This window comes from Mycteria americana, chromosome 3 (assembly GCF_035582795.1).
Source record: "Mycteria americana isolate JAX WOST 10 ecotype Jacksonville Zoo and Gardens chromosome 3, USCA_MyAme_1.0, whole genome shotgun sequence".
Classification (NCBI taxonomy): domain Eukaryota; kingdom Metazoa; phylum Chordata; class Aves; order Ciconiiformes; family Ciconiidae; genus Mycteria; species Mycteria americana.
In genome coordinates this window covers 34,047,117-34,071,303 of record NC_134367.1, presented here as the reverse complement: position 1 = coordinate 34,071,303, position 24,187 = coordinate 34,047,117, and the positions used below count along the sequence as shown (strand labels likewise).

The 24,187-nt window shown below is 38.0% G+C and overlaps 1 protein-coding gene across 5 annotated transcripts in view; it reads right to left on the bottom strand.

Annotated features, from left to right (window-relative positions):
- The window catches only part of SMAP1 (small ArfGAP 1), a 106,364-nt gene that overhangs the window by 14,795 nt on the left and 67,382 nt on the right, over positions 1-24,187 (bottom strand). For all 5 annotated transcript variants that reach the window (XM_075498173.1, XM_075498170.1, XM_075498171.1 and 2 more), the window contains 2 exons: positions 12,851-12,935; positions 2,899-3,026 (listed from right to left, as the gene is read on the bottom strand). In XM_075498173.1, coding sequence (XP_075354288.1) covers positions 2,899-3,026; positions 12,851-12,935 — 213 coding nt within the window. The remainder of the gene's footprint in view (positions 1-2,898; positions 3,027-12,850; positions 12,936-24,187) is intronic.

Below are 24,187 nucleotides of genomic sequence, written 5' to 3'. Positions count from 1 at the left end.
GCAACCCATGTAATCAGCATCAGAAACCTATCTTCTGCTACCTACCCATCTCTCATCTGGTTATATTACATTTTCTTTAAGAAAGAATTAAGAATGGAAGATAAGCAAGAATTAAATCTGGCAAGATGCCATAAAGACCGTGTATTTGATAAAAGTTCTGTTTGGTGCTCCTGATTATGGCACTCAGAAAAAAGCAAAATGTCACTAAAAATCTGGACTGGTTTGTTAACAGCAAGTAAATATATTCATGCTTTCTAGTACGCAAACAAGGTACTTACCAGGTACTGAGAATAATATTATCCTTTCTACTGCTTTTTAATCCATTTAGTAAGTGTCATACTTGGTCTAGAAACTAACACAATAAGAGAAACTACACGTATCAAAACATTTCTCTCGCAGAAGCTTTAGTGACCAATATTCATCATAGAAATGCACTTTAAATGATCTATTTTCTTTAATTGCTAATACATATAATTCAATATACTTTAGCAGCCACTCCATTATTTAACCCATCACCAACTATCACCATCCAAAGAATGACCATTCACTTTGCTTTTTCTCACACTTGAATATTTAACCTTCTTTTGGATTTCCTGTATTCTACAGCTAAATCACTGCTAAACCAGCTGGTCACATCATTTGCTCATGGTATAGAAACAAGAGAAAGCTGAAATTCTGAAAGGTCTCAGAGAAGAGTGATTAGCGAATATTAATAACAACCCCAAAATCTTTTCTCCTGAGCAGACAGTAACTACATACAGAAGTCATCACTTCGATCTTCAGAAAGGCAGGAAAGGGAGAAAAACAGAAGCCAACCCTATCTGTTACATGGGTTACTACCACTGGCCCATTTATTATGGGGCTGAGTGGAAACTTCATGATTCTAGATTTGAATTTACTCAATCTACACCAAAACGGGATACATTAAAAAGGTCAGTGAAGCTGGAAATGGGTTACTGCTTTTCACATCCACCTCTACAGGTATGTTCCTCTAGATCATTCTTGCCATAATGCAGTAGAATAGCAGACGAGCGCTCAGATACTGTTCCTTCTGGTACTTTGAACAGACTTCCACAAGAACCAAGAAAATCTATACTAATGCTTTCCTTTGCAATCTTAGCTAACACATCCAAACCTAAATGCCTGTGTACGGCTCATTTCCCTCACCATTTACAGGTGGCTTAAGGCATGGTGGGAAGCTTGCTCTATCTGTAGTTTTATGTTTAAAAAGAAACGTGGTTTCAGACCCTAAAACCCTACCTAGCATGTTGCACAGTCAGCCCTCAGCAACAAGTAGAGGAAGGGAGAGTAAAGGATGAATAACAAAAATTACAATCAAATCTGATGAACAACACAGATATGCTTTGAGGTGACCACAATGATCAACAGAACATTTGGAAACAAAATTATGATATGTCATTTCAATCAGAATTGCTTTCCATCATCATCCCTTCCATTTTATATATTATGAAAACTACTGCATAAGGAGAAATAAGTACAGATCACAGGGCCCAAACTATAAATTCAAGAATACATACAGTTCTTTCCGGTTCAGCTGAGTGAGAAAGAAAGCCTTCTGCAAACATAAGCCTCTAAATTACCTTAAAAGGGCCTCACAGATGAGGTGGTTAGTCAAGTACTCCTCCAAAGCCTCCCTCTCAGAAGCCAGTCTGGGTAAGGAAGCCTGCACATGTGCATTCTGATCTGCACCAGCCATGTTCAGCACCAACACCTCGTTCTTTGAGGCTGAAAGGAGCTGCAGCTTTAAGCATTTTCTTTGTGCATCCCAAAGCTGCCTTTCTCAGCTCCAACAAGCATGGCAATGGGGTGTCTTCCAAACTACCATGGCTGTAAGAGAGGGAGCAGGCCAGGTGCAAGGGGTTATGCTACCCTGCCTTGAAGACAGACAGACGTACAAGTTCCAAGAGGAAACAAAAACAGATCAGCCCAGGAAGCAATATTAGCTTCCCGTGCTCTGCCAGGTGCAGAAGAAGCTGGGAGGGGACACAGCCAGGATAGTTGATCCAAACTGACCAAAGGGCTATTCCATACCACATGACGTCATGCTCAGTATATAAAGCTGGGGAAGAAGAAGGAAGGGGGGACGTTTGGAGTGATGGCGTTTGTCTTCCCAAGTAACCATTACGCGTGATGGAGCCCTGCTTTCCTGGAGATGGCTGAACACCTGCCTGACCATGGGAAGTAGTGAATGAATTCCTTGCTTTGCTTTGCTTGCGTGCGCGGCTTTTGCTTTCCCTATTAAACTGTTTTTATCTCAACCCTCACGTTTTCTTACTTTTGCTCTTCCGATTCTCTCCCCCATCCCACCGAGGGGGAGTGAGCGAGCGGCTGCGTGGTGCTTAGCTGCCGGCTGGGGCTAAACCACGACATCGTTCTTGATATCCATTCTTGATTTTGAGTATGAAGCTTGAGACTCCAAATTTTTAGCAGCTCTTAAGACAGAAGCATCTGCTGTAGCCTCTCCTAAATATCAGCATCAAAAAGCAGTAAGAGGTCCTTAAAAAGTATGACTTAAAGCCCAATAACCTGAGAACATTAACTAAAAATATATGCAGCAATACCTATTAAAAAAAGAACAAGACAAAAGAATATAAATTAAAAGAAAACAAGACTACCATCACCAGGGTAAGACAGAATCCAATTTAGCTGGATAACCAGGGTGAATCAGAAGGGAAGACCACACTGTCTCCTAAGTCTATATCCAAGCAGCACGGAAGCTTGAAGAGGTGAGAAAAATATAGCCATTACAGCTAAAGACTCTCCAGCCGTAAGTGTTGAGATGTATGCATTCCTTCTGTGTGAATGATCAATTACTCGAAGGAAAATATGCACGTGCACGCACATATTTACGCACACACATAACTAAATAAATTTTACCTGAGCAGGAGGTACAGCAGCTGCTGGTAAAGGATTAGAGATCATTGGACCAAAGATATCCAGGTCATCATTCAGCGCCGTGACAGCAGCGGTGCCTCCATTTGTAACAGATGCTTCAGCTGGACCATCTTAAAAAGACAACATAATCACATTTAAAGTGAAAATTGTTAATATTGTAACAGCATGAGAATAATTAAAGCTGTCCATTCCCTCCTACCCTGCCCCCATCAAAGATGCATTCAATTTCAGAGATAAGACATTTTTCAGACCGTGATATTGTTCAGATTTTGTAAGGACTTCTTTCCCTAAAAAGATGGTATACTAGTGTGCTTCAGGAAAAAAACCAACCCCAAACCAGAACACTTAAAGACTTCCCCAAGGACCACCACGCCAATTTATCAGTACAAATTATTCATTTTTCAAGTGTCTTTTTCAAGCACACCAACATCTTGAGTGAGAATTTAAACAGATGTCTTACTGAGAAGGCCCCAACTCGGTAGCCATGTATCAGACAAAATACACTGATCTGGGTTCTTGAATTAAAATTTGTATTTTAGAACCCCTAAAGTTATTCTTGATATGCTAATTTACTCAAGGGTACCTAATTAAACTTCGCATTAGGACAAAAGTCCATCCTTCCCCCTTTTTCAAAAGTACTTTGCACTGACTTTATTCTGTAGCTCCACACAAACACCCCTGCCAGACACACTGGGCTAATTATCCGTAAGAACCTACGGCTCTTGCTCTGTACAGAGTTAACCTTCTACAGCCTTGGTGCTTGTAACTGTTTTAACACGTGAATACATTTAGCGATCTAGGTGAAAGCGAGTATGTGTAGGACAAAAAAAGGGCTGAGGAATTACGTTTTCAAGGAGAACTGCAAGAAAATACTTTTAAAAGATGTAGGGACAAAACCACCACAAAATGTGCTAAAGGAATAGAGCAACCATTTTGCACTTGATTTTAGGCTGGCCAAGAACAAGTGGAAAGAACTGGCTAATTATTTTTATTCCTAAGCATATCACAAATGGGTTGCCATTACATGGAGCTCAACAAATATAAAGTTGAGTATAGAGTCTGCTGAACACTATGATGACTGCATAGTGTTAACAGCAAACTTAAGAAAGCTTCTTTAGGAAAAATAAAAAGTTAAGTCTCAAAGTATCCAGTACTCACTGCAGAAGTCAGACTTCTCTGACAGAACAAACTAGCTGAATTAAGTCAAAACTCTCTCTCCAGCTGAAACACCATGATGACAACTGGCATAGCTGTTTATACATCACAGGAGAAGAAGTATTCTAAAATCCCTAGATTACAGTACACTGAAAACCTACTACTAAAATCGTAACAGAATTTCTACTTAATGCTTTAGCATGCTTAAAGAACAGATTTCTTTCTAGCTGCATGTGTTGTATCCACTGTTCTCATTATTCAGAGTAAGTTTCTGTAAAGAAAATTTTAACTTATCTAGCATCCTAATTAAAGGATTTGGGTTGGTTTGTTTTTAAAGCCAGTTACACATAGGTAGCTAACTTTAAATATGTCCATCAGAAACTCCTGACATACACTTACAAACTAACATAGGAATATATTCCAAATGTAAAACACAACAGAATACAGATCACCACTTTTAAACTTTAAAAACCATCAAGGACATCAAAAAATAGTTTTATACATTTAAGACAAACAGTCACTTCCTCCTTTTACTAAACTGTAAGAAGTTATTTTCCAGTGCCCCACACCCATGACAGTTATCTGTCTGAGTGAAAAGATCCATTTCAAGAGCAGAGGTCAATCAACGGAATATCAGCATTAACGGTTTAGTGATAAAACACAAAACGTGTCTTACTACCACAAAGAAACATGTAAGGCTGAAGGCAGATGTGAGGTTTAGGCATATTAAAGTTTCTAGAACTCTAATGAGGAGAGAAGTGGTCTGATTAGTAAAGAGCATGGTCCAGATGCAACATTTAATTAAAATCAAATCATAGGAAGCTTCCAACACTTATTTAAAATAATACAATTCCATCTTTCACATAACTGCAACATTCTTTCCCCTCTGCTAAAGAAAATAGCAGAAGAATTGGTATTTTATTTTTCTAAGAAAAGAGACGTAATAGAACAAGAGAGTAAGTTTATTACTTAGAAAGAAGCTCTCCTTTTGCTCTCCTCTACTTTTTTATTTAAGAACATGAATAACTGGCAGACTATAGCAAGATTTGTCTCCCTGCATGTTGAATATTATAATTTTTCATTACTTTGTTCTGCCACGTGCAAACTCACTGCAGTTGAGACTACCCTTCCTGGTAGCCCAGGATGTTGACAAGTTGGAACAGAACACCAGAAACAGTAAGAAGCACCAGTCACTTCACCAGCCTGGAAATCACTTGACTGAGGAAAACTATCACAGAAGACAGACAAGATTTTTGGCTATTAACTCTCATACTCATAGAGAAGGCACTGCATTCTGAAACAATCCGTTCAGAAGATCACTCAGAGATGCCTTCTCATTTCTGTCTGCCTTCCAACTCCGATGGAAGGTGGGCCCCCTTTAGCTGCCTTACAGGAAAGTATTTATTTATTTTAAAGATAAAGACTGTCACTGCTGTATATGTGAAAACTTGACACAGAAGTCATGAATGTCAAAATACAACAATGTGGAACATGTCAGAAGCTACCACCATCCATGCACATCCGAACTTGGTCTTACTGTAGAGATGCTAACCTTTGCACCTTAGTACATACAGGAAATGTGGCACAGCTATAGCTGCTACAGAAACCACAACTTTGAACTGACTTCAGCGTATGTAAAATCCCCAGCATACTTTTTCATACAGGGAATTATGAAACAACCAAGCAGAAGAGTGCTGGCTTGGAATTCTTTGAGAGCTATATGCTTGCTTTTGTGACTATTTCAGATACACAAATGATTTTATACTCTAATTTAGTATCAATGGCAAGCAGACCCAGTAACAAGGACCAAAATACCTTGAAGGCAGGGATACGAGAAGGACAGAAGCAAATGGCCTTCACAAGAAACTGAACCTCAGCAAATGTATTTATTGCCCAAACTTGTGCAAAGTTCATGAGGATAACTATGCTGTCTGCAAGGACTAAGAAAGACCCGACTCCACAAAGGCAAAATGGCCATGGGAATGGCTTGGCAATATTAGATCTTCTATGCTAAGCAAACAGTGAGCGGCTTCAACAATGCCCACAGAGTCAAGTAGTAATGAAATTGGCTGAGATGGCTATGTCGTGATTTGACTTTGCTGGGAGGACTGCCATTCCAACAATTCTGAAACACAAAGTTACAAACTCACCTATGATTATGACAAAGCTACTTGCATCTTAGCTACAAAGGTCTTCTCCTTCCCTTATTTCTGTTCTGATGAATGGAAGTCAGTGGACAGCAAAATGACCATATGTATAATCTGCTCCGCCATTCCATCCACATCAGTGCTTGAAGATATGTGCAAATAAATATACTGGCAAGTTAAGTAACAAGCTTCTTTTGAGGCTATTCTGTAGACAGGCAGTTCCAAAAACATCTCCCCAAAGGTTCACTGTTTCAGATAAATTTAGGAATGTACAGTGCATAATTTTCATGCACAAGGATTGTCTGGAATTAATAATTTAGTGTTCTCATTTTCTCAGTAAGGCACATGTACTATAAAAAAAAAAATCTCTTGTCATATTCCAAAGTGGTTCAGTTTCCCTGAATGTAAAAAAGCTTAACAAATAAGACTGAAAATTTAAATGTAATCATTTACTAAAACAAGCATTTTGCATATTGAGAACATTCACGGGAGAACACATTCGCAAGAACATAGTATTCTTCAAGTATTTAATATGCTGCTTATAAATTAATACTAGGAAAACCCAGGTTTTTGCTAGATTGCTTCTGTGTTATTTGGCAATGTACATACCTTTCACCTCTTACTGAATTTTACACTAAAAATAAATATTTCCCTGTCTGTATGAGTGCAAAAACCAGACATTTTGAATTACTGTTTACAACACAGTTTTAAGCCTGTATGAAAAGTATTAATAAGTGATCCTGTCTTACTGATTTCTCAAAAATGTAATGTTTAGAATATTTGTATCTGTTAGAAAGCAAGTCCCAACACATTTTTCCCTCATGAAACTAAAAGATTCCAGAAAGAGCTAAATTTCAGAATACAGAAGAAACCTAACTGTTTTCACTCCAGTTTATTACTTGCAGCAATATTAGTATCTTCATTTAACTCTATGTATATACACAGATATATATATACACACACATATGCAGGCATACACAAACTTGTACTTGAATATAATATTTCACACTTCTTTATGGCAATTACAGATATTCTCAACTTCAATGCACCAGGCCATAGATTAGGATGTCTATCTTCCTTTCCCTCCCCATTCTAAAATATTTCTGTAGTATAAGAAAGATGCGCCGGTGGAGTTCTGAGTTCTAAATTATTCTAAGTATATTACTTTTCATTCAACTTTTGCTTCCTACCATTAAAATCTGTTTAGAAGAGGTGGCGTGCATCTGACAGAAGGAAACACGGCTGTAGTCCTTCCAGGGAACAGGTGAAAATCAGACTAAGTTATATAGTCCTGTCTGAATATTTTGAGAAATTTATAGTTTTAACCAACAGAATTATTATTATGGAGACCATCACAGAACGACTTTGAAACAACTAATTTTTGATTAAAAGTACTTCCATCTCTTTTCTGGAGAATGCATCCATAGCTAGGAATGAAGCATTAGATGTGGCAGAACCCATTGCAATGACAGCGTAGGCAAGGCAGAGCTTCCACGCTCAGTCGGAGAAGGTAACGTGGAATGTCAATAGATGCTGTTTTTCACCGTTGCTCCTAGCTGCGCTCCTAAAACTTCTCTTTTTACATTTATGACAATATGACAGATAATACCTGACTGCTGTCTGCCATACTGTGCAACAGCAGATGCTGCTTCTGCTTTCAGATTAGGAAGTCTTGCTTAATTTGACAGTAGTAACAAAAGCTATTCACCAGGATATAGTAAGTGAAGGGTTCCAGTGAAGTTTACCTTTATAGTGCTTTTATGCATATATTTTATTAATGCCCGACATGACAATTTCCAATTTAGTGCTGCTTTCTGTTATGAAAGCTTTCACATGCAGCATTAATCCTTGGTATATTTATCTGTACCAATAGTGAGAATGACCAACAAAAGAGCTTCAAAGGAGCAGCAAGAAAGGGAAACAGCAAGAAAGAAGATCTGCTCTTAAACTTTGCATTATGTTTCTGAAACTCATTTTCTATGGGGCAAAATATTTACCAGAACTTTATTTCTAAGCTGCCATGTATTTTTATATATATGATCATTTAAGATAGCCATACTAAGACTTGCAATGGAGGGAGAGAAGATGATTTTGAATAGGCATATGATTATTTATTAGACCAAATTATTAGAAAGACAGCACTGAGAGAAATAGTTCAATACTTTAAACAAAATCTTGTGCAAAGATACAAACAAGGTTTTTCTGTCCCAAATTACTGTGGAATTATTTACTGTATTACTAAGATTGTATTTACCGATAAAACCTTTGCAGAAGTGAAAAAGCATTCATAAGGAGGCTCCTTCTGTATGATACTTATTAAAGTAAAATGTGGAAAGCCAGAAAGCGAACAATACTGTATGCCTCAAGTGATTGTAAAGGTTTTCATTTTGGGTAGAAACATTGCTTACTCAAGCATAATCTTAACATAGCAGCAATACTATAAATGTTAACATGTATCTATATAGGCGTATGTGATATTTAGTACTTATAAATGTATTTTTATTATTTCTTAAATGCAGCTTTCCAACTTATGACCAACCATGCTGCTTTGGTACTTACTAGACAGTACTGACAAAAGCACACTTCTCAGATATGCAACGTTCAGCTGCATTTCATACCATGATTAGGCTCTCAAAACTTCACAGAATTCCTTCAGAGAATATTTCCCCCACACAAGCAGACATACAGCTTTTAGCGTATCATACTTTACCTCCAACCATGCCAGATGAATGCCCCACACATCACATTCAGTTAATAACAACAACATAATAAATCTCTCTTCTCCTGGGCATCCATTATACTACAATGGTTACTCCAGAATGTGCAATTGTCTATTTTATGAAGGGCACATCTAAACATGGTAAATTATGCAGAATATGTAAAATGCACTTTCCTTCTTTCTGATAATTCTGTAAGGTAATACCATTTTTAAATATTTCATTTTTTTTCTGTATGCTGAAATAATTTCTAGGTGACATACCTTGACAAACAGAATGGTCTAAAACTGCCTGTGTAATATTCCAAGAAAATACCATACATAGGTATCATACAGTTTTTTACAAGTATTTTAAAAAACTGTCTTTCTTTACATCAATCTGGTGTAAGTGGAGACATCCTACTTGTAAGACAAAACCCCAAAATATCAAGCAGCACAGAGCACACTGTTAACACCAGTGGGATGAAAATACAGCACTGCCAAGGACTTAAGTGCTGAAGAACTTTGGTTTACACACTATGACTTTCAAACTGAAAAATGTTTCCTATAATGCCTCTATTAAAAATTAATGTTATAATCCCATATTATTGATTTTAGCATCAATTTTAAGTCCCTACATATTCAATAGGGCACTCTCTCAGTGTGGACAAGTTCTAACTAATTGTAGACATCATTTTAAAAGCCACTTCAGTTTTAGCCTATAGAAATAGGCTGTGATTTCTCATAGCTCGGGAAGACAGGGAAGGAATTTGGGTTTGCACAGCAAGAAAACCAACACTATTGCTTGTGGAGAACATAAGAATATTTAGCTTGTACATGTCCATTTCCCCACCTTTCTGTGTGTGGAGTATTGAACTAAAATCTACTCTGAATCAAAAGGCCAAAAGCTATAAATGTTTATGTAGCTGGATCATCAAAAAGTGAATATCCAAACACTATCTTAATAATAAAACCCCTGAACAGGAACTTGAGGGAACCCCATGAATCTATTTTAAAAGGCTCAGAAGAAAGACAACCGTGATAGTACAGTCACTGAGGGTATTATGCCTCTTCTGCTATTACAAGATTTAAAGATACAATTTGCCTAGGCATATTATCTTGAGAATTTTGCAATTTGTAAAGAAAAATAAAAAACAATTTATGTTTAGAAAATTGTCTTGTCTAGCTACAATTGCCACTGGCTAAGTCCTATCTCACAGGATGTTTACCTTCTGATGAGGTCACTCTTAAAAACCCAGTTGAGACAAAGAGAGCAATGACCCAAAGATTAACCCCATACCCAAAGTCAGCACTGAGGCTTACTCAAGGAAATACTTTCCAAGAGGCTGGGCTGCTTTGAAAGCCAAAATTATTCTAGCATGACTTGTGATCCATTAAAATTACTTAATCTGCTATCACAAGCAATTCTGATATGCCCTAGTAAAAGCTACTACTGTTCTTCATTTGCAGAAATGAAGTCCTAAGAGAACATATCTTTATTAGAAACATGTCCACTCAGTAAGAAGAATGAGCTATGCAATCATATCCATTTTAATATTGTTTGATATGACATATCAAACATTTTAATCAGCAGTGCACCGCTGCAGGAACAAAGGCAAATGGGATTCTGGGCTGCATCTGCAGGGGCATTACTAGCAGAGATAGAGACGTGATCATGCCACTCCAGTCAGCGCTTGTCATGCCACACCTGGAGTCTGTGCCCAGTTCTGGTCCCCACAACTCAAGAAAGATGCAGACAGACTGGAGAGGGTCCAAAGGAGGGCCACGAAGATGGTCAAAGGGCTGGAGAACCTGCCCTATGAGGAAAGACTAAAGGAGTTAGGTCTTTTCTCGCTGGAGAAGAGAAGGCTCGGGGGGACCGCATCACAGTATTCCAGTACTTCTAGGGTGGCTACAAAGAGGACGGAGGCTCTCTCTTCACAAGGAGCCACATGGACAAGACAAGGGGCAATGGGTACAAGTTGCACCGGGAGAGGTTTCATCTCGACACAAGAAAGAAATTTTTTACACCGAGATCAATCACTAGAACAACCTCACCACGGATGTGGTAGAGTCCCCATCACTAGAGGTTTTCAAGATGCGATCAGACAGGATGCTAGATAACCTCATCTAGGCTCTCTTTCCCATACGTTGGACCAGATGATCTTTCAAGGTTCCTTCCAACCTGGGCTATTCTATGGTTCTATGATATATTGGGTTGAAGTGATCTTTCTTTTAATACTATCTGAAGTAGTCTACTGCAGGCATTAATTAAAAGACAAGTCTCCAAATGAAATATGCAGGTCTGCTCTCATTAATACATAATCTCATTTGCAGCTCAGTGGATTCCAAGTGATACTAGCTTATTACACTGCCTTTCAATTTGTTATTTAAAAGATCTTTAAACACTCCCTCCTCTAAAATTATGTTTTGTTAACATACAAATTATAAACTTTGCCCTTTGTATATCTCACTATGCTTCCTTACACTGAAGAAGCACAGCTGTTGAACACCAATTATAATACTCTTTCTATTGCATATTACATCTCCAGTTAGCCTATGCAATCTGAGTTCATTATCATATCATAAAACAGTGTTACCAAGATTCTTTTCAAATCATGACTAAAATGATACAGAAGCCTGGCAATCTCAGAAGCACATATTGATTAAATTTTAGTTCTTAATTAGGTTGTTGGTCTGGTAAAGGAAAATAAAGGAGAATCAGCTTTCCATTAAGTCTGAATTACTTTTGTTTTTAATAGGTTCATTCTTCATCCATAATCTAACTTCTACTGTGTTAATTAAGATTTGCTTGCCTATGGTAGCAGATTACTCGGAATGAGATATGGATCACAACACATACATAACCGGTACAAAAATAGTATTTTACAGCTACTCTACATCCACAGGGAAAATAACATGCATTTTGAATGATAGTGTGAATTCTAAAATAGGAAAGATGTTCATTGTTTCGTTGCAACATTATTCGTACCTTAAAACCAAAACCTAAAAAACAACAAAACATTTTTCTACAAATTCAAGTTTTTAGAATAATTACACCTAAAAGACTTATCAGCTTCCTCCAATATCCTGTAAAAACTCTAGAAATTTAAGAATATCCATAACCATATTGATACAAATTGAATATTCTAATATCCACCCACAACTCTGAAAATTTTCCTAACAGTGAACAATAAAAGGGATTAAAAATAGTTATTGTAATATTTCATTCTTTCGGTTCTATTTTAAGATTCTATTCAATAGAAAAACACACTTAGAATAACACTAGGTAAATGAAATACAGATTTTATGAATATGGCCTTCAACAAGCAGAGAAAAAAAAAACATAAAAACACAACAGTATAGCCAGACAGTACAAATTAAATGATTCGGGTCCAAAGCAGTTTATTTACAAGACAAATACACAGTTACCTACCAGTCAGAAAACAAAAGGAATATTAGATAAAAATGAATAATGGTCACAGTCAGCACACAACACTGACATGCCCAATGTATTAAGTTTTACAAGATACTAGTCAGCTGCAAAAAGTTTACTGTTCTTTTTACTAATACAGGAATTTTATGATATAAGGTATTTTACAGATACACAACTCAGATGACCTCAGCATTTTCATTAAGAAGTACACTTGTACCATAAACATTGAAATACCATAATCCACAAGCCGTTTGAAGATCACTTTGACAACTTCCCCTTCCCACAGGAGCTCATTACTCTCCTTAGCAAAACACAAGTATTGATATACGCAGATCCCTATGGCATTTTGCTTTATAGTTTCAAATTCATACAGACTGAATCTTATGGTTTCCAAATTCAGCTAACGCTCAGTAAGCACAGAGAAAATAAAAGTCTATTTATTAAAATATAAAATGACATATCTGTGTTTGATTGAAAAACAAGTAATAATGTATTTCTTACCAAGTCCTAAAAGGTCAATAGTGGGTTCTGATGACTTTTTGGGACTTGCTTTAGCTTCTGATTGCTGATCCTCTTTCTTCTGCGGCTTGAAAGAAAAAAAAAAACCACAAGTAACCTTTCTGAAAAAGATAGTGCTTAAAAAATTCCCATTAAAGATACTGTTCCAGTACCAGAAATAAAAGCCGTTTTCTATGTTGGTTTATTGTAATGAATTTGACTTGTAATGAAATAAGTTGCAGTTATGGTCATAAGGAACACTACACATGACTGTAAAAAATTATCCTTATACCTTCACTGGTATGTAATCAATTTTTAAATAAATGTAAGCTCCAGGATAGGTTAAAATAAGCTGAAATCTTAAACTGAACCACTGCATATCATGAACTAAGCAAAAAGCTGTCTGTAATTTGATTTATTGACTAATTTTAGCATCCAAAATTTACAGTTCTGCAGCATTAAAGAGAAAAAACTTCAAGTTTTTAAAAGCTTAAATTTAAAAATTAGAAACTGACTAGAGGCACTATTTAGCCTTCCTGAAAAAAGCATCTGCATAACATTCAGACTTTATAGATGCTATGCACAGATGGACATAATCTGTGTTCATGGTCTTTTCCTTTGTAAACCTGAAGACAAATAAGAGTATTTTTCTCCTTTGAAAAAGGGAACTCCTAGTCTTTTCTTGCCTAGAGACTTCAAAATGTAAGCTGGTATTGATGTGAAATTTGATTACGAAAATGACTTCATAAATCTGTTGACAGTTCTTCTCATACCAATATCAGGCTGATCACCCGAATCCATCAAAACATTGATTTTCAAAATGAATACAAACTGGTTTACAGTAGTGACATGACAAATGCATTCTCTTGCATGCATTTAATATGCATTTACTCCATACTTATCACAAAAACATGAAGTGGATTGGTCGATCAATGAGTACAGCCTTTTACTAGAACAGATTACCAAACAACGGTGGTAGAGCACTGTCAGGCTGGGCACTGGGCTGACACCAACAGAACCTGCTTCACTCCCACCTCTATCACCCCCATAACACGGCTTTGACAGAGTCACTGAGTTTCCTGAGGCTCCCGAAGTCATGAAATCTTAGCATTTAGTATGAGGAGAACTTTATAGTTCAAGGCATGGATAGAAAGTTCTCCTTATTAAGGTAATCCTTTACTTTCCTCTCCTGCAAACTGGGAATAAAGAGTCACAAGCTTGGTGTTTGTTAAGAGCAACGAGGAAAATCAAGAGTATTCACAGATGGCCCCCACGAACAGAAGTTTAACAGACTACTGACACTGCTCGTACATGAGCAAGCCCCCACCAAAAACCTCCAGGAAAGAGCTACAATGAACTGAACTCCGTTTCTGCAGCTACAGGGAACAGGTACCTTCACACTCAAACTGATCCTTGCTAATCTCTCAGAGAAATACTTGCTTGCGGTAGCCAAAAATCCTTATGTTGACTTTACATACCTCGTTCAAGAACAAATTTGTTTGGGAAACCGCCTGCTGGAAAAATATTCCACGGATTCCCTGATTCTATACTGGATTACAAGTTTCATCTTTGAGTATATGATCTGAAGAATAGCATTCTGATTCCAAATGCTACTCAATATTGCAGAGAAAAAAACCTTGTATTTGGTATGCAAAAAGAAGTATGTTTTTTGAAAGTAAATTTTTGCATATCAAGAATTTTTTAAAGTGACCATTCAAAATAAAGTTTTCTACAATTGAGCATACCTCAATAAATATACCATAAAACTTAAATTATTATTATGAACATCAATTAGAATTAACAGTAAGTATTTCAGAACAGAATTTATCATAAAAATGTGCATGTTTGGTTCCTCTCCAACCCTGTAAGGAACAGCATGGGTCACAGAAGCTGTAAAAAGAAGTGTTTCTAACATGTTGCTTGATTTCATAAAACTGACTTTTTTTTGCTTAAACAGCTTAACAATTCTGAATATAGAACAACTTCTTTAAACTGAAAAGCAAAACTGTTAGAATTCTATTAAATGTGCAAATTTTCATTACTCCAGATTAGGTTTATGATAACTACATAAAAGCACAAGTTTGAAATAAATTAAAGCTTGACAGGGCTGGTTTAGAGTGCAAACTTTTTACAGAGACCAAAACAGTTTTGCATACATTAGTAAGAACTAAACAGATGGAGTTCAAATAGCACTCTCTTTTATTTAGTACTTATTACTGTATCAAATTAATCTCATTACCGAAGCTAAACATTTTAAAATATAGTAAGAATAATATACTTAGGTCCTCTGCTTTGTCAAATAAACATTTTCTATAATTATTAAATGCATATTTCTGTTTCATCGCTCTCTAAATAAGAAAGGCAATGAAGATATAAGGTATAGAAATATCAATTTCTATAAAAATAAGATCCTTTAAGGTACCCTTTTCCAATATCATTACTATATTTCTTCAACAGCAGTTTCTTTCCCATTTTGCTCCCTTGCCAGTATGTAAACTAATAGGTTTAAAGGTTACTTCATACTTAGTTACCTTAAGAAAGCCTGCGAAATTATTTTCAAGCTTCTTAGTACAGCAAATATTTCTAGACATTAATACTGCATTCATTTTTTTTAATGGAGATTTTCTCCTTAAAGCAGTATTCAGGTTCTCCTTCACAGCTACACAGTTTTCACCAAAACACTAACCTTCAGCCTGAAAAATGGGGGGGCGGAGGGGAGGGACACGACACGGACGACGACCATACTATTTGTCACCTAACAATTTACCAATACTTCATCTGTACAACAGCGGTGACACAAAGCAATAATCAACATCTATCTGGAACAAACCCCTCTTCCTCTTACCCTTAATTTTACCTGACCATAACAAATGGCAGTTGCTGGAATTTCCTATCCTCCTGTCTGAGATTTGAACCAATTTTAAATTCAGCGTGCCTTTATTTCTGGTTAAGATGTTGCATGCCACTAATGAGGGCTTTTGTGCAAATTCAGAAGATGCTTGTTTGGTGCCTAAGGTCTGCCATGACTTCAGATCTCTGAAGTCACCTATGCTTAGGCATAAATTAAATAAGGTTGGTACTAATGGGCTGAGTCAGAACAAGAAACCTGCACGCACGCAATTATTCTTAATTTAAGAATACCTGAACAAACTCCCTTTACCATCCTATTTTCTTTTTAAGACAGCCTCTTTGTCTCTTTGGTCCCATGGATCTTGGGCTGCCCGACTGCACTGTGGTCCACCTCAAGAAGGTACAACGAAAAGCAGTGCCTTCCTAAAGCACTTACTCTGCTTCTATAGCAGATGTTGCAGCGTATTTCTGGGGCTGGAGCAGAGGATCTCCAGAGCTCCCTTCCAACCTAAACAATTCTGGCATAAACAAGGTGTTGAAACTTTCAGAAAAGAACGAAAAGGGAAGTCACATTGGAGCCACTTAAAAATTTTATTCCAAATCATAAAGACAAATGTGATGTTTAATTTCTTTTTAGTAGGTTTGCTCCAACAGGACTCATACATGACTAAGCTTTATGTAGAGAGTGGTCTTTTGAGATGTTAAAGCTAAATATTGCACACAGTGAGCACAGAAGTGTGCAACAGGCAAAAAACTGCGTAACAAGGCAGTGACATTTCTTAAACTCAATGTTTAATTTAGTGTTGTGCTTTATCTAAAAATTACCGCATTTTGTAGAGGTGCAATATAGCATGACAAATGCTTGGGAATCCTACTGCACTAAGATTCATCTCAGTTTCTATTACTAGTCTGCATGACTCCCACAGCAATTATTTTTAAGTATTGACACCAGTACTAGATAAAGTATTCTTTGTCAAGTCCTTTGGAAAAAGGCTGCATAAAAATAGGAGACTAAGCAGCGTTAAATAAACTAAAAATAGCACTAAAAATCTGCTATTAAAAAGCCAAGCAGAAGGGAACAGGTACACAATTTTGTGCATTTATTTTCAAGTGGAGCCTTCAAGGTTACTGGGGCTACTTTTTTTTTTTTTTTTTACAACATTCAAGGTTGGCTTAGCAACATACATGGTTTTATTAAGCGAAGTACATGGTTATAGCAATTCCTAGATATATTTACTGTGGGTAGTATATTAACAGCTTCTCATTCAAAATAATCTTTACGATACTACTACATTCTTGTGAAACACCGTTCTCGCAAACAGCAGAGCATCAAAACATCTTTGATATACAGGTCTTACATTTCGATTTTTCACAGTTGTCACCAACGGCCACTACGCTATTCTTCAAGGTTGTTCTCATGTTGGGAGTGTCTATTGAAACCAAGCAATGTCCTCTGCCTTAAATTATTCTGGGATTACTGAAAACAATTTATTTGCAAATATCACTAAAATAAACTGAAGCCAGAACAAGCTTCTAGGGAATCAATTCTTTTCCATCCTCCACATGATCAGCTTATTATCTAGTATGACTTGGAATTTTCTGCCTTAAGAAAAACTGAGCCCCTGTTTTGAAGAGAGCCACAATAACCCATTTAAGTTATCCCTTGTTCAGCAGGTGTTAGGTACCTCTGCCAACTTAAGGAGGCAAATAAAGAATTAACCTTGCAACCTCTTGTAAATGGTTTCACCTATAAAGCACATCTCTTCAGCAGAGGAGCAGGGACACACTCATTATTCAGATCCAGTATGGGCATCATAAATTTTTGCAATCATGTGGATGACAGGTAACTGGGAGACAGTAATCCTTTATTGTTTTTTTTTTTTTTCCCAATGCTGTCCTTTTAACCTTTTACCTACGTACATTCTTCTGTCACTCCTATCTTCAAGGGCAAGAAGGAAGATCCAAGGAACTACATGCTGGACAGCCTCACCTTGGTACCTAGGAAGGTGATGGAACAACTAACCCTGGAAACCATTTCCAGGCACATGAAGGACAAGAAGGTGATTGGGAGGAATCAGCATGGCTTCACCAAGAGGAAGTCATGCTTGACCAACCTGAGAACTTTCTATGATGTCATGACTGGCTTGGTAGACAAGGGGAGAGCAGTGCCTATTGTCTACCTTAACTTCAGTAAGGCTTTTGACATTGTCTCCCGTAAGATCTTCACAGAGAAGCTGATGAAGTATGGCCTAGGAGACCAGACAGTGAGGTGGATTGAAAACTGGCTGAATGGCCAGATCCAGAGGGTGGTGATTAGTCTAGCTGGAGGACAGTCACTAGTGGTGTACACCAGGAGTCAATTCTGGGTCCAGTCTTGTTCAACAACATTAATGAGCTAGACGATAGGGCAGAGTGTACCCTCAGCAAGTTTGCAGGTGACACAAAACTGGGAGGAGTGGCCGATACGCCAGAAGGTTGTGCTGCCATCCAGAGAGACCTCAATAGGTTGGAGAAATGGGCTGAGAGGAACCTCATGCAGTTCAGCAAGGGGAAGTACAAAGTCCTGCTCCTGCAGAGGAGCAACCCCAGGCACCAGTACATGCTGGGGAACCACCAGCTGAAAAGCAGCTTTACAAAAAAAGATCTGGGGGTCCTGGTGGACAGCGAGTTGACCATGAACCAGTAATTTGCCCTTGCAGCCAAGAAGGCTAATGGTATCCCCTGGGCTGCATCAGGAAGGTTATCTATTGCCTGCAGGTTGAGGGAGGTGATCCTTTCCCTCTACTCAGCACTGGTGAAGCCACACCTGGAATGCTGTGTCCAGTTCTGGGCTCTGCAGCAGAAGAGAGACATGGACGTACTGGAGCAAGACCAACAACAGGCCATGAAGATGCTTAAGGGACTGGAGCATCCCTCATACAGGCTGAGAGATCTGGTACTGTTCAGCCTAGAGAAGAGAAGGCTCAGGGGGGTTACATCAATGTATATAGATATGTGAAGGGAGGGTGTGCAGAAACTGGACCCAGGCTCTTTTCAGTGGTGCCCAGTGACAGGACCAGAGGCAATGGGCACAAACTGAAACACAGGAGGTCCTGTCCTCAACATCAGGAAACACTTTTTCACTGTGAGGGTGACTGAGCACTGGCACAGGTTACCCAGAGAGGTTGTCGAGTCTCCCTCCTTCGAGATATTCAAAGGCTGTCTGGATATGGGCCCGGGCAACTTGCTCTAAGTGACCCCTGCTTGAGCAGGGAGTTGGACAAGATGACCTCCAGAATTCCCCTTCAACCTCAACCATTTTGCGATTCTGTGATTCTCTGAAGTGATAGAGTGCACAGGAATGGTCAGCTATTTTATTAACTTTTGGCAGATGTTTTTGCCAAGGCCGAAGACCTTTCATGCTTTCTGGCACCCTAAACAATCTCTTGATTTTCTCAGTAGAAGGGACTAAAGCAATCTTCTCTGAAATACTGTGATTTCTCAGGGGCTCATCCATCTTGGCTGGTGTGATGCCTAATGCATAGAAACACTGTTTCAGGATTGGTTTTGTAGCAACGAGCCCTTTCCTTTACGAGTAATCATTCCTTCTTATGGGACTTCATCTCATATGTATCTACCATAGCCTCTTCCTGAAGCTGACTCTCAGAGAGCATTTTAGTAGCAGCTCTTCAGATTGCTTCAGCAATTAAGTGCAAGTATCTTCTGCACAAATATTATGCAATATTCATACTCCATACTTAATAAAAGGAATCTGGGAAAACTAATCAAGTTCTATTGCAGGAGATGTAACAGTTGCTAAGAGGATCCCTTGAGAGGCATGCATGCTGATAGTATGGGAAGGTGAGTACTTAACAGGAGTCAAGAAAGAATGGACTAAGGTCAAGAGTACCTTTTTCTTCTATTGTCTGATCAGAATTTCTATTTTTATTCTTCTGAAAGGACTGTGTGATACATAGGAGACTAAGATAAATGCTACTCCTTCATAAAATATCTGAATTTTGACTTAGTATTTAGAAGGTAGACTAATTGTCAAAATATTAGATAATCACAAGGATAACATTTTCCTAAGAGCTGTATTGACTGCATTTTATTAAAAGTACATAAAGTAAACGTAGTGGCTGTGCACTAAAAAATGACAACGTTGCTATCATGGAAACAATTCCCTCTAAGTTTCCGCTCTCATTCAATTCTCTATTTAGAATCCATTGTTGACTGACTCCCAATTTTACACCCAAATCAAGCTACATCTAAATCCTGCCTGCTGTACATCTACAATACAATAAAAACATACTATGACAACATAGCACTAAAACCTTATCCATAAGTAGACCTTACGTAACAAGATAAATCACCTTTCAGTATCTACAGAACAGATATTTAAAAAAATAGTTAGGATCTTCCCGTAACTTTACGCCTAGCAAAATGAACAATGGAGAAATTATGTCTACAGATAAGAAGAATCATCTCTTTCCTATTTAAATAAAATGGTAATACAGAAATTAATATTTGGATCTCCACTTAATTTCCACACTTTCACTAGAAGTCAATTGGCTTGAAATTTGTGGATAGAACTACATATGCTGGTAATCTGCATATATCTCCACATTGCATCTTGGGCAGCTTTAATGTTTTGTGCTAGAGCAACCATCACAAACAAAATTCAAAAGCAGACAACTGTGGAGACAGTCAGGCCATTTGTAATTTATTACAATTTTAAAGCAAGCAAGTGCATAAGCCTGCTTTAATAATTTTATGTAATGTAATTTTCTTAGATTCACACTGAGCTGCTGCCTTCATTAGTGGAAGCTGCACCAGCCAGTCTGCTTGTAATTCATAGAGATACTGGCTATGATTTAATCAATCTTGTTCATTTTCCTACCATTTCATCTCTAAGATTTTGAAGTATTTTCCAGTTCATCAGGTTTTAGTGGAAAAATTACAAAAATTTGTACCAGAGTTTTGAATTTTATTTTGCTCAAATTCTGACTACATCCTTACAAGATCAAAAGAACATAACCACAGAAAATTTTCCAATTTACCTAAAATGAGAAAGTTTTCTATTCCATCATGAAAGAGTAACTTGTAATTCAACAACCTACATTTAATGTTGCATTGCTGTTTCTCCCCCATTATTCTTTCTTTACTCATTTTGTGCAACAACAAAAGTTATCTGAGGTTTAATTTGAAAAATAGGGTAAGAACATCAGTTTAGGCCAGGGAAAAAAAAAAAATTATTTGTCCCTACTAGGTCTTAATTTAAAAAACAAAGCTCAGTTTTATACAAACCAATATTACCTTCTGTTGAACTCTCACAATGCATTGATCTCAATATACCACTAATAACACCATTCTAGTTCAATCTAATTTATGTGAAACACTTTTCTTGAGCTAGTTGAAACTAAATAAATCAGCAAGTAACACTGTTAATTACTCTATTCACACACCAAGTTCTAGGGTTGATTTTACAGATTTGTTTCTCTCTTGTATGTTACTCTAAAGCAAATTTTCTAGTAAATAAGGACATTTCTTTGACAGGGACAAGAGAACTGAAATCTACTTTATACCATATATTTTGCAAACTAGTTGCCTGTATGGGTCTGGCTGGGATGGATTCAACTTTCTTCATAGCAGCAGTATGGTGCTATGTTTTCAATTTGTAGGTAAAAAGAGTGTTGGTAAAATACCAGTGCTTTGGCTGTTGCTGAGCAGTGCTTGCACAGCATCAAGGCGTTTTCTTTTTTCCCCGCTCTGCCCCCACAGCGAGTAGGCTGGGGGTGAGTGAGAACCTGGGAGGGGACATAGCCGGGACAGTTGACCTGAACTGACCGAAGGGATATTCCATACCATGTGACGTTGTGCCTTCTGAACTCATCCCACCAACGTATGCAGTACTGACATAATACTTTTGATAACCCTATCATTTTAGTTTTGCTAGTTTTATGCAATCATATTTCAAATCAGCCTTTGTTTTGCTAGTTAAAACAAGCCAACCTCTACGAACCTCTTGTTTAATAAATTCAAGGACTATATATACACACACACATATACACACATACAGACAGCAATACTTCACCATTGTTGGTCCATTTTCTTCATAAACACCTTCTCTTCCCTTTCTCTAGCGTTCTATAGACTTCGCCAAGCAGAAACATGGAGCACGTTAGTCAAGTGAATCAACCTATTTATGGAACTTGCCCTACAAATCACAGTGATTCCCAAGTTCTGTTTTCCCACTGAAGCTTAGCGTATACAAGCCTCAAAGCCCTGAATCTGAGCATTACAGTTTTGCAGTAGACTCATCCAAAGGTAAACTCCCACTCCCTGGAACGGGCAGTGTCACGGTTCAACCCTAGCTGGCAACTAAGCACCACACAGCCACTCATTCACCGTCCCTACCCCCCGCTGGGATGGGTGAGATGGGGGAAAACAACAAGTAAAACCCGTGGGTTGAGATAAAGGCAGTTTAATAGGACAGCAGAGATAAAATAATAATAGTGATAAAAGAATGCACAAAACAAGTGATGCACAATGTGTTCACCACCCGCCGACTGACGCCCAGCCAGTCCCCAAGCAGCGATTGCTGCTCCCCGGCCAACTGCCCCCAGTTTCTATACTGAGCATGACGTCATATGGTATGGAATAGCCCTTTGGCCAGTTGGGGTCAGCTGTCCCAGCTGTGCCCACTCCCAGCTTCTTGTGCACCTGGCAGAGCAGGGGAAGCTGAAAAGTCCCTGACTTAGTATAAGCACTACTTAGCAACAACTAAAACATCACTGTGTTATCAACATTATTCACATCCTAAATCCAAAACACAGCACTATACCAGCTACTAGGAAGAAAATTAACTCTATCCCAGCCAAAACCAGGACAGGCAGCTATGTTTTCTCCCAGAGACTTAGACAGTAAGTCTGCAGGAGATGGGATTGTGAAGAACACTGTAACACCTGACGCATAAGTTGCATACTGTAGGAAGTCCAGGGTCTCAGTCAGGCATTTAATCAGATTTTGTTCAGCCAGTTATTTTTGGAGATAACGAATGCATGAGTAATTCTGTCTCAGAGAAAAGAAAAATAATGAAAGCATTGCCAAGTCAATCCTCCTCCTTCCTCTGTACAAAGATAACAGTACAGCACATACAATGTTGTCTACAAGGGATATGGTTATCTCATGGGCAAGACAAAAAGGAGGGTCAGTACCACCATGACTGACAGTCGCACACCTATTCAATTCGCATATATAACAGGATGCTATGAGGTCTGTTGCTTGGTGTTAGCCATACTCCTTTTCTGCAAAACAACAGCTTGTCCTCTCCTGACTCTCAGCACTGTGCCCGTATGCATGTTTGGCTACTAGGTGTAGAAGATGATGGGTAGAAGACAAGAGGGAAGTGGAAAGCTTTATGCCAGCTTGCATGGTTGACAGGACAGACAACGTACGTGAGGTCTTCTGATATGTGTTAGATTTTGAAGGAGGAAAAAAATAAGAGTATTCGGATCTAGCAGCAACTACATTGCTCTTCAGTTATCCCCATTCTCTTTTTTTAATTATTACTGTAACAAAATAGGAAATCAATCCAAGTTTGTGAAATGATTAAGGACGCTGCATTCCTTTCAGAACATTTTTTAATATGACCATACACTCCAGATCCTATGGTCAGTCTGAATGCTGTATTTTCAGGCTACTCTTCTGCACATCCCTGTTCACCAGATTACTCTCCTCTGACAGAGGCAGCTGAGGACATTTTGCACTAGAATTGACAATGGTGAAACAAGCTTCTTCAGTAACAGCTGGTTCAAAAGTGCCAGTGCGCAGTGAAAATACTGTGGTTATTTTTCATTGTAAATGAGTGACTTTGGGAAAAAAGAATAATGTTAGGTAATTCAAGCTTCCATCTCCTGCTTCTGTAACCTTATGCCAATTATCTTCATATGTACAAACTTTAAGGGTTTAACAGTTCTAAAAGACATATGACACCCAACAGAAATGTAAACCCCTCAAAATACTTTAAAAACAAGTGGAACTTTTGCTGAATTCACTACTACAAGATATTAATGTAAATTATTTAGCAGGTTTCAACACCAGCATTTAGGATTAACATTGACCTTATTCTCATTTACATTACCTGAGAGCATTAGAAGGGGTAGCATACATGGTGCAAGATGTAAGCCACATGACTAATAGCTCTGAAGTAGAAAAACTCTCCAGTCAGAGCAGTTATAAGTTACTACTGTAAATACCTCTCCCACTCAGAAGCAAGATATCAGTCACTGTCAAAAATCTGATCCATCAGCTGCCCAGTCCAGTCATCTGCTCCTATTTTCATACTTTAATATTACACACAAAAAATACTTCTCTGCACATTTTCATCAATCTTCTACTTCAATGAAGAATTCATATGAATCTAGAATTCAGTCTGTTTCATACACATCTGTCTCCCCACGCATTTCTTATTTCCATACCCTACCTTAACTACAAGAAGCTTTATGAAAG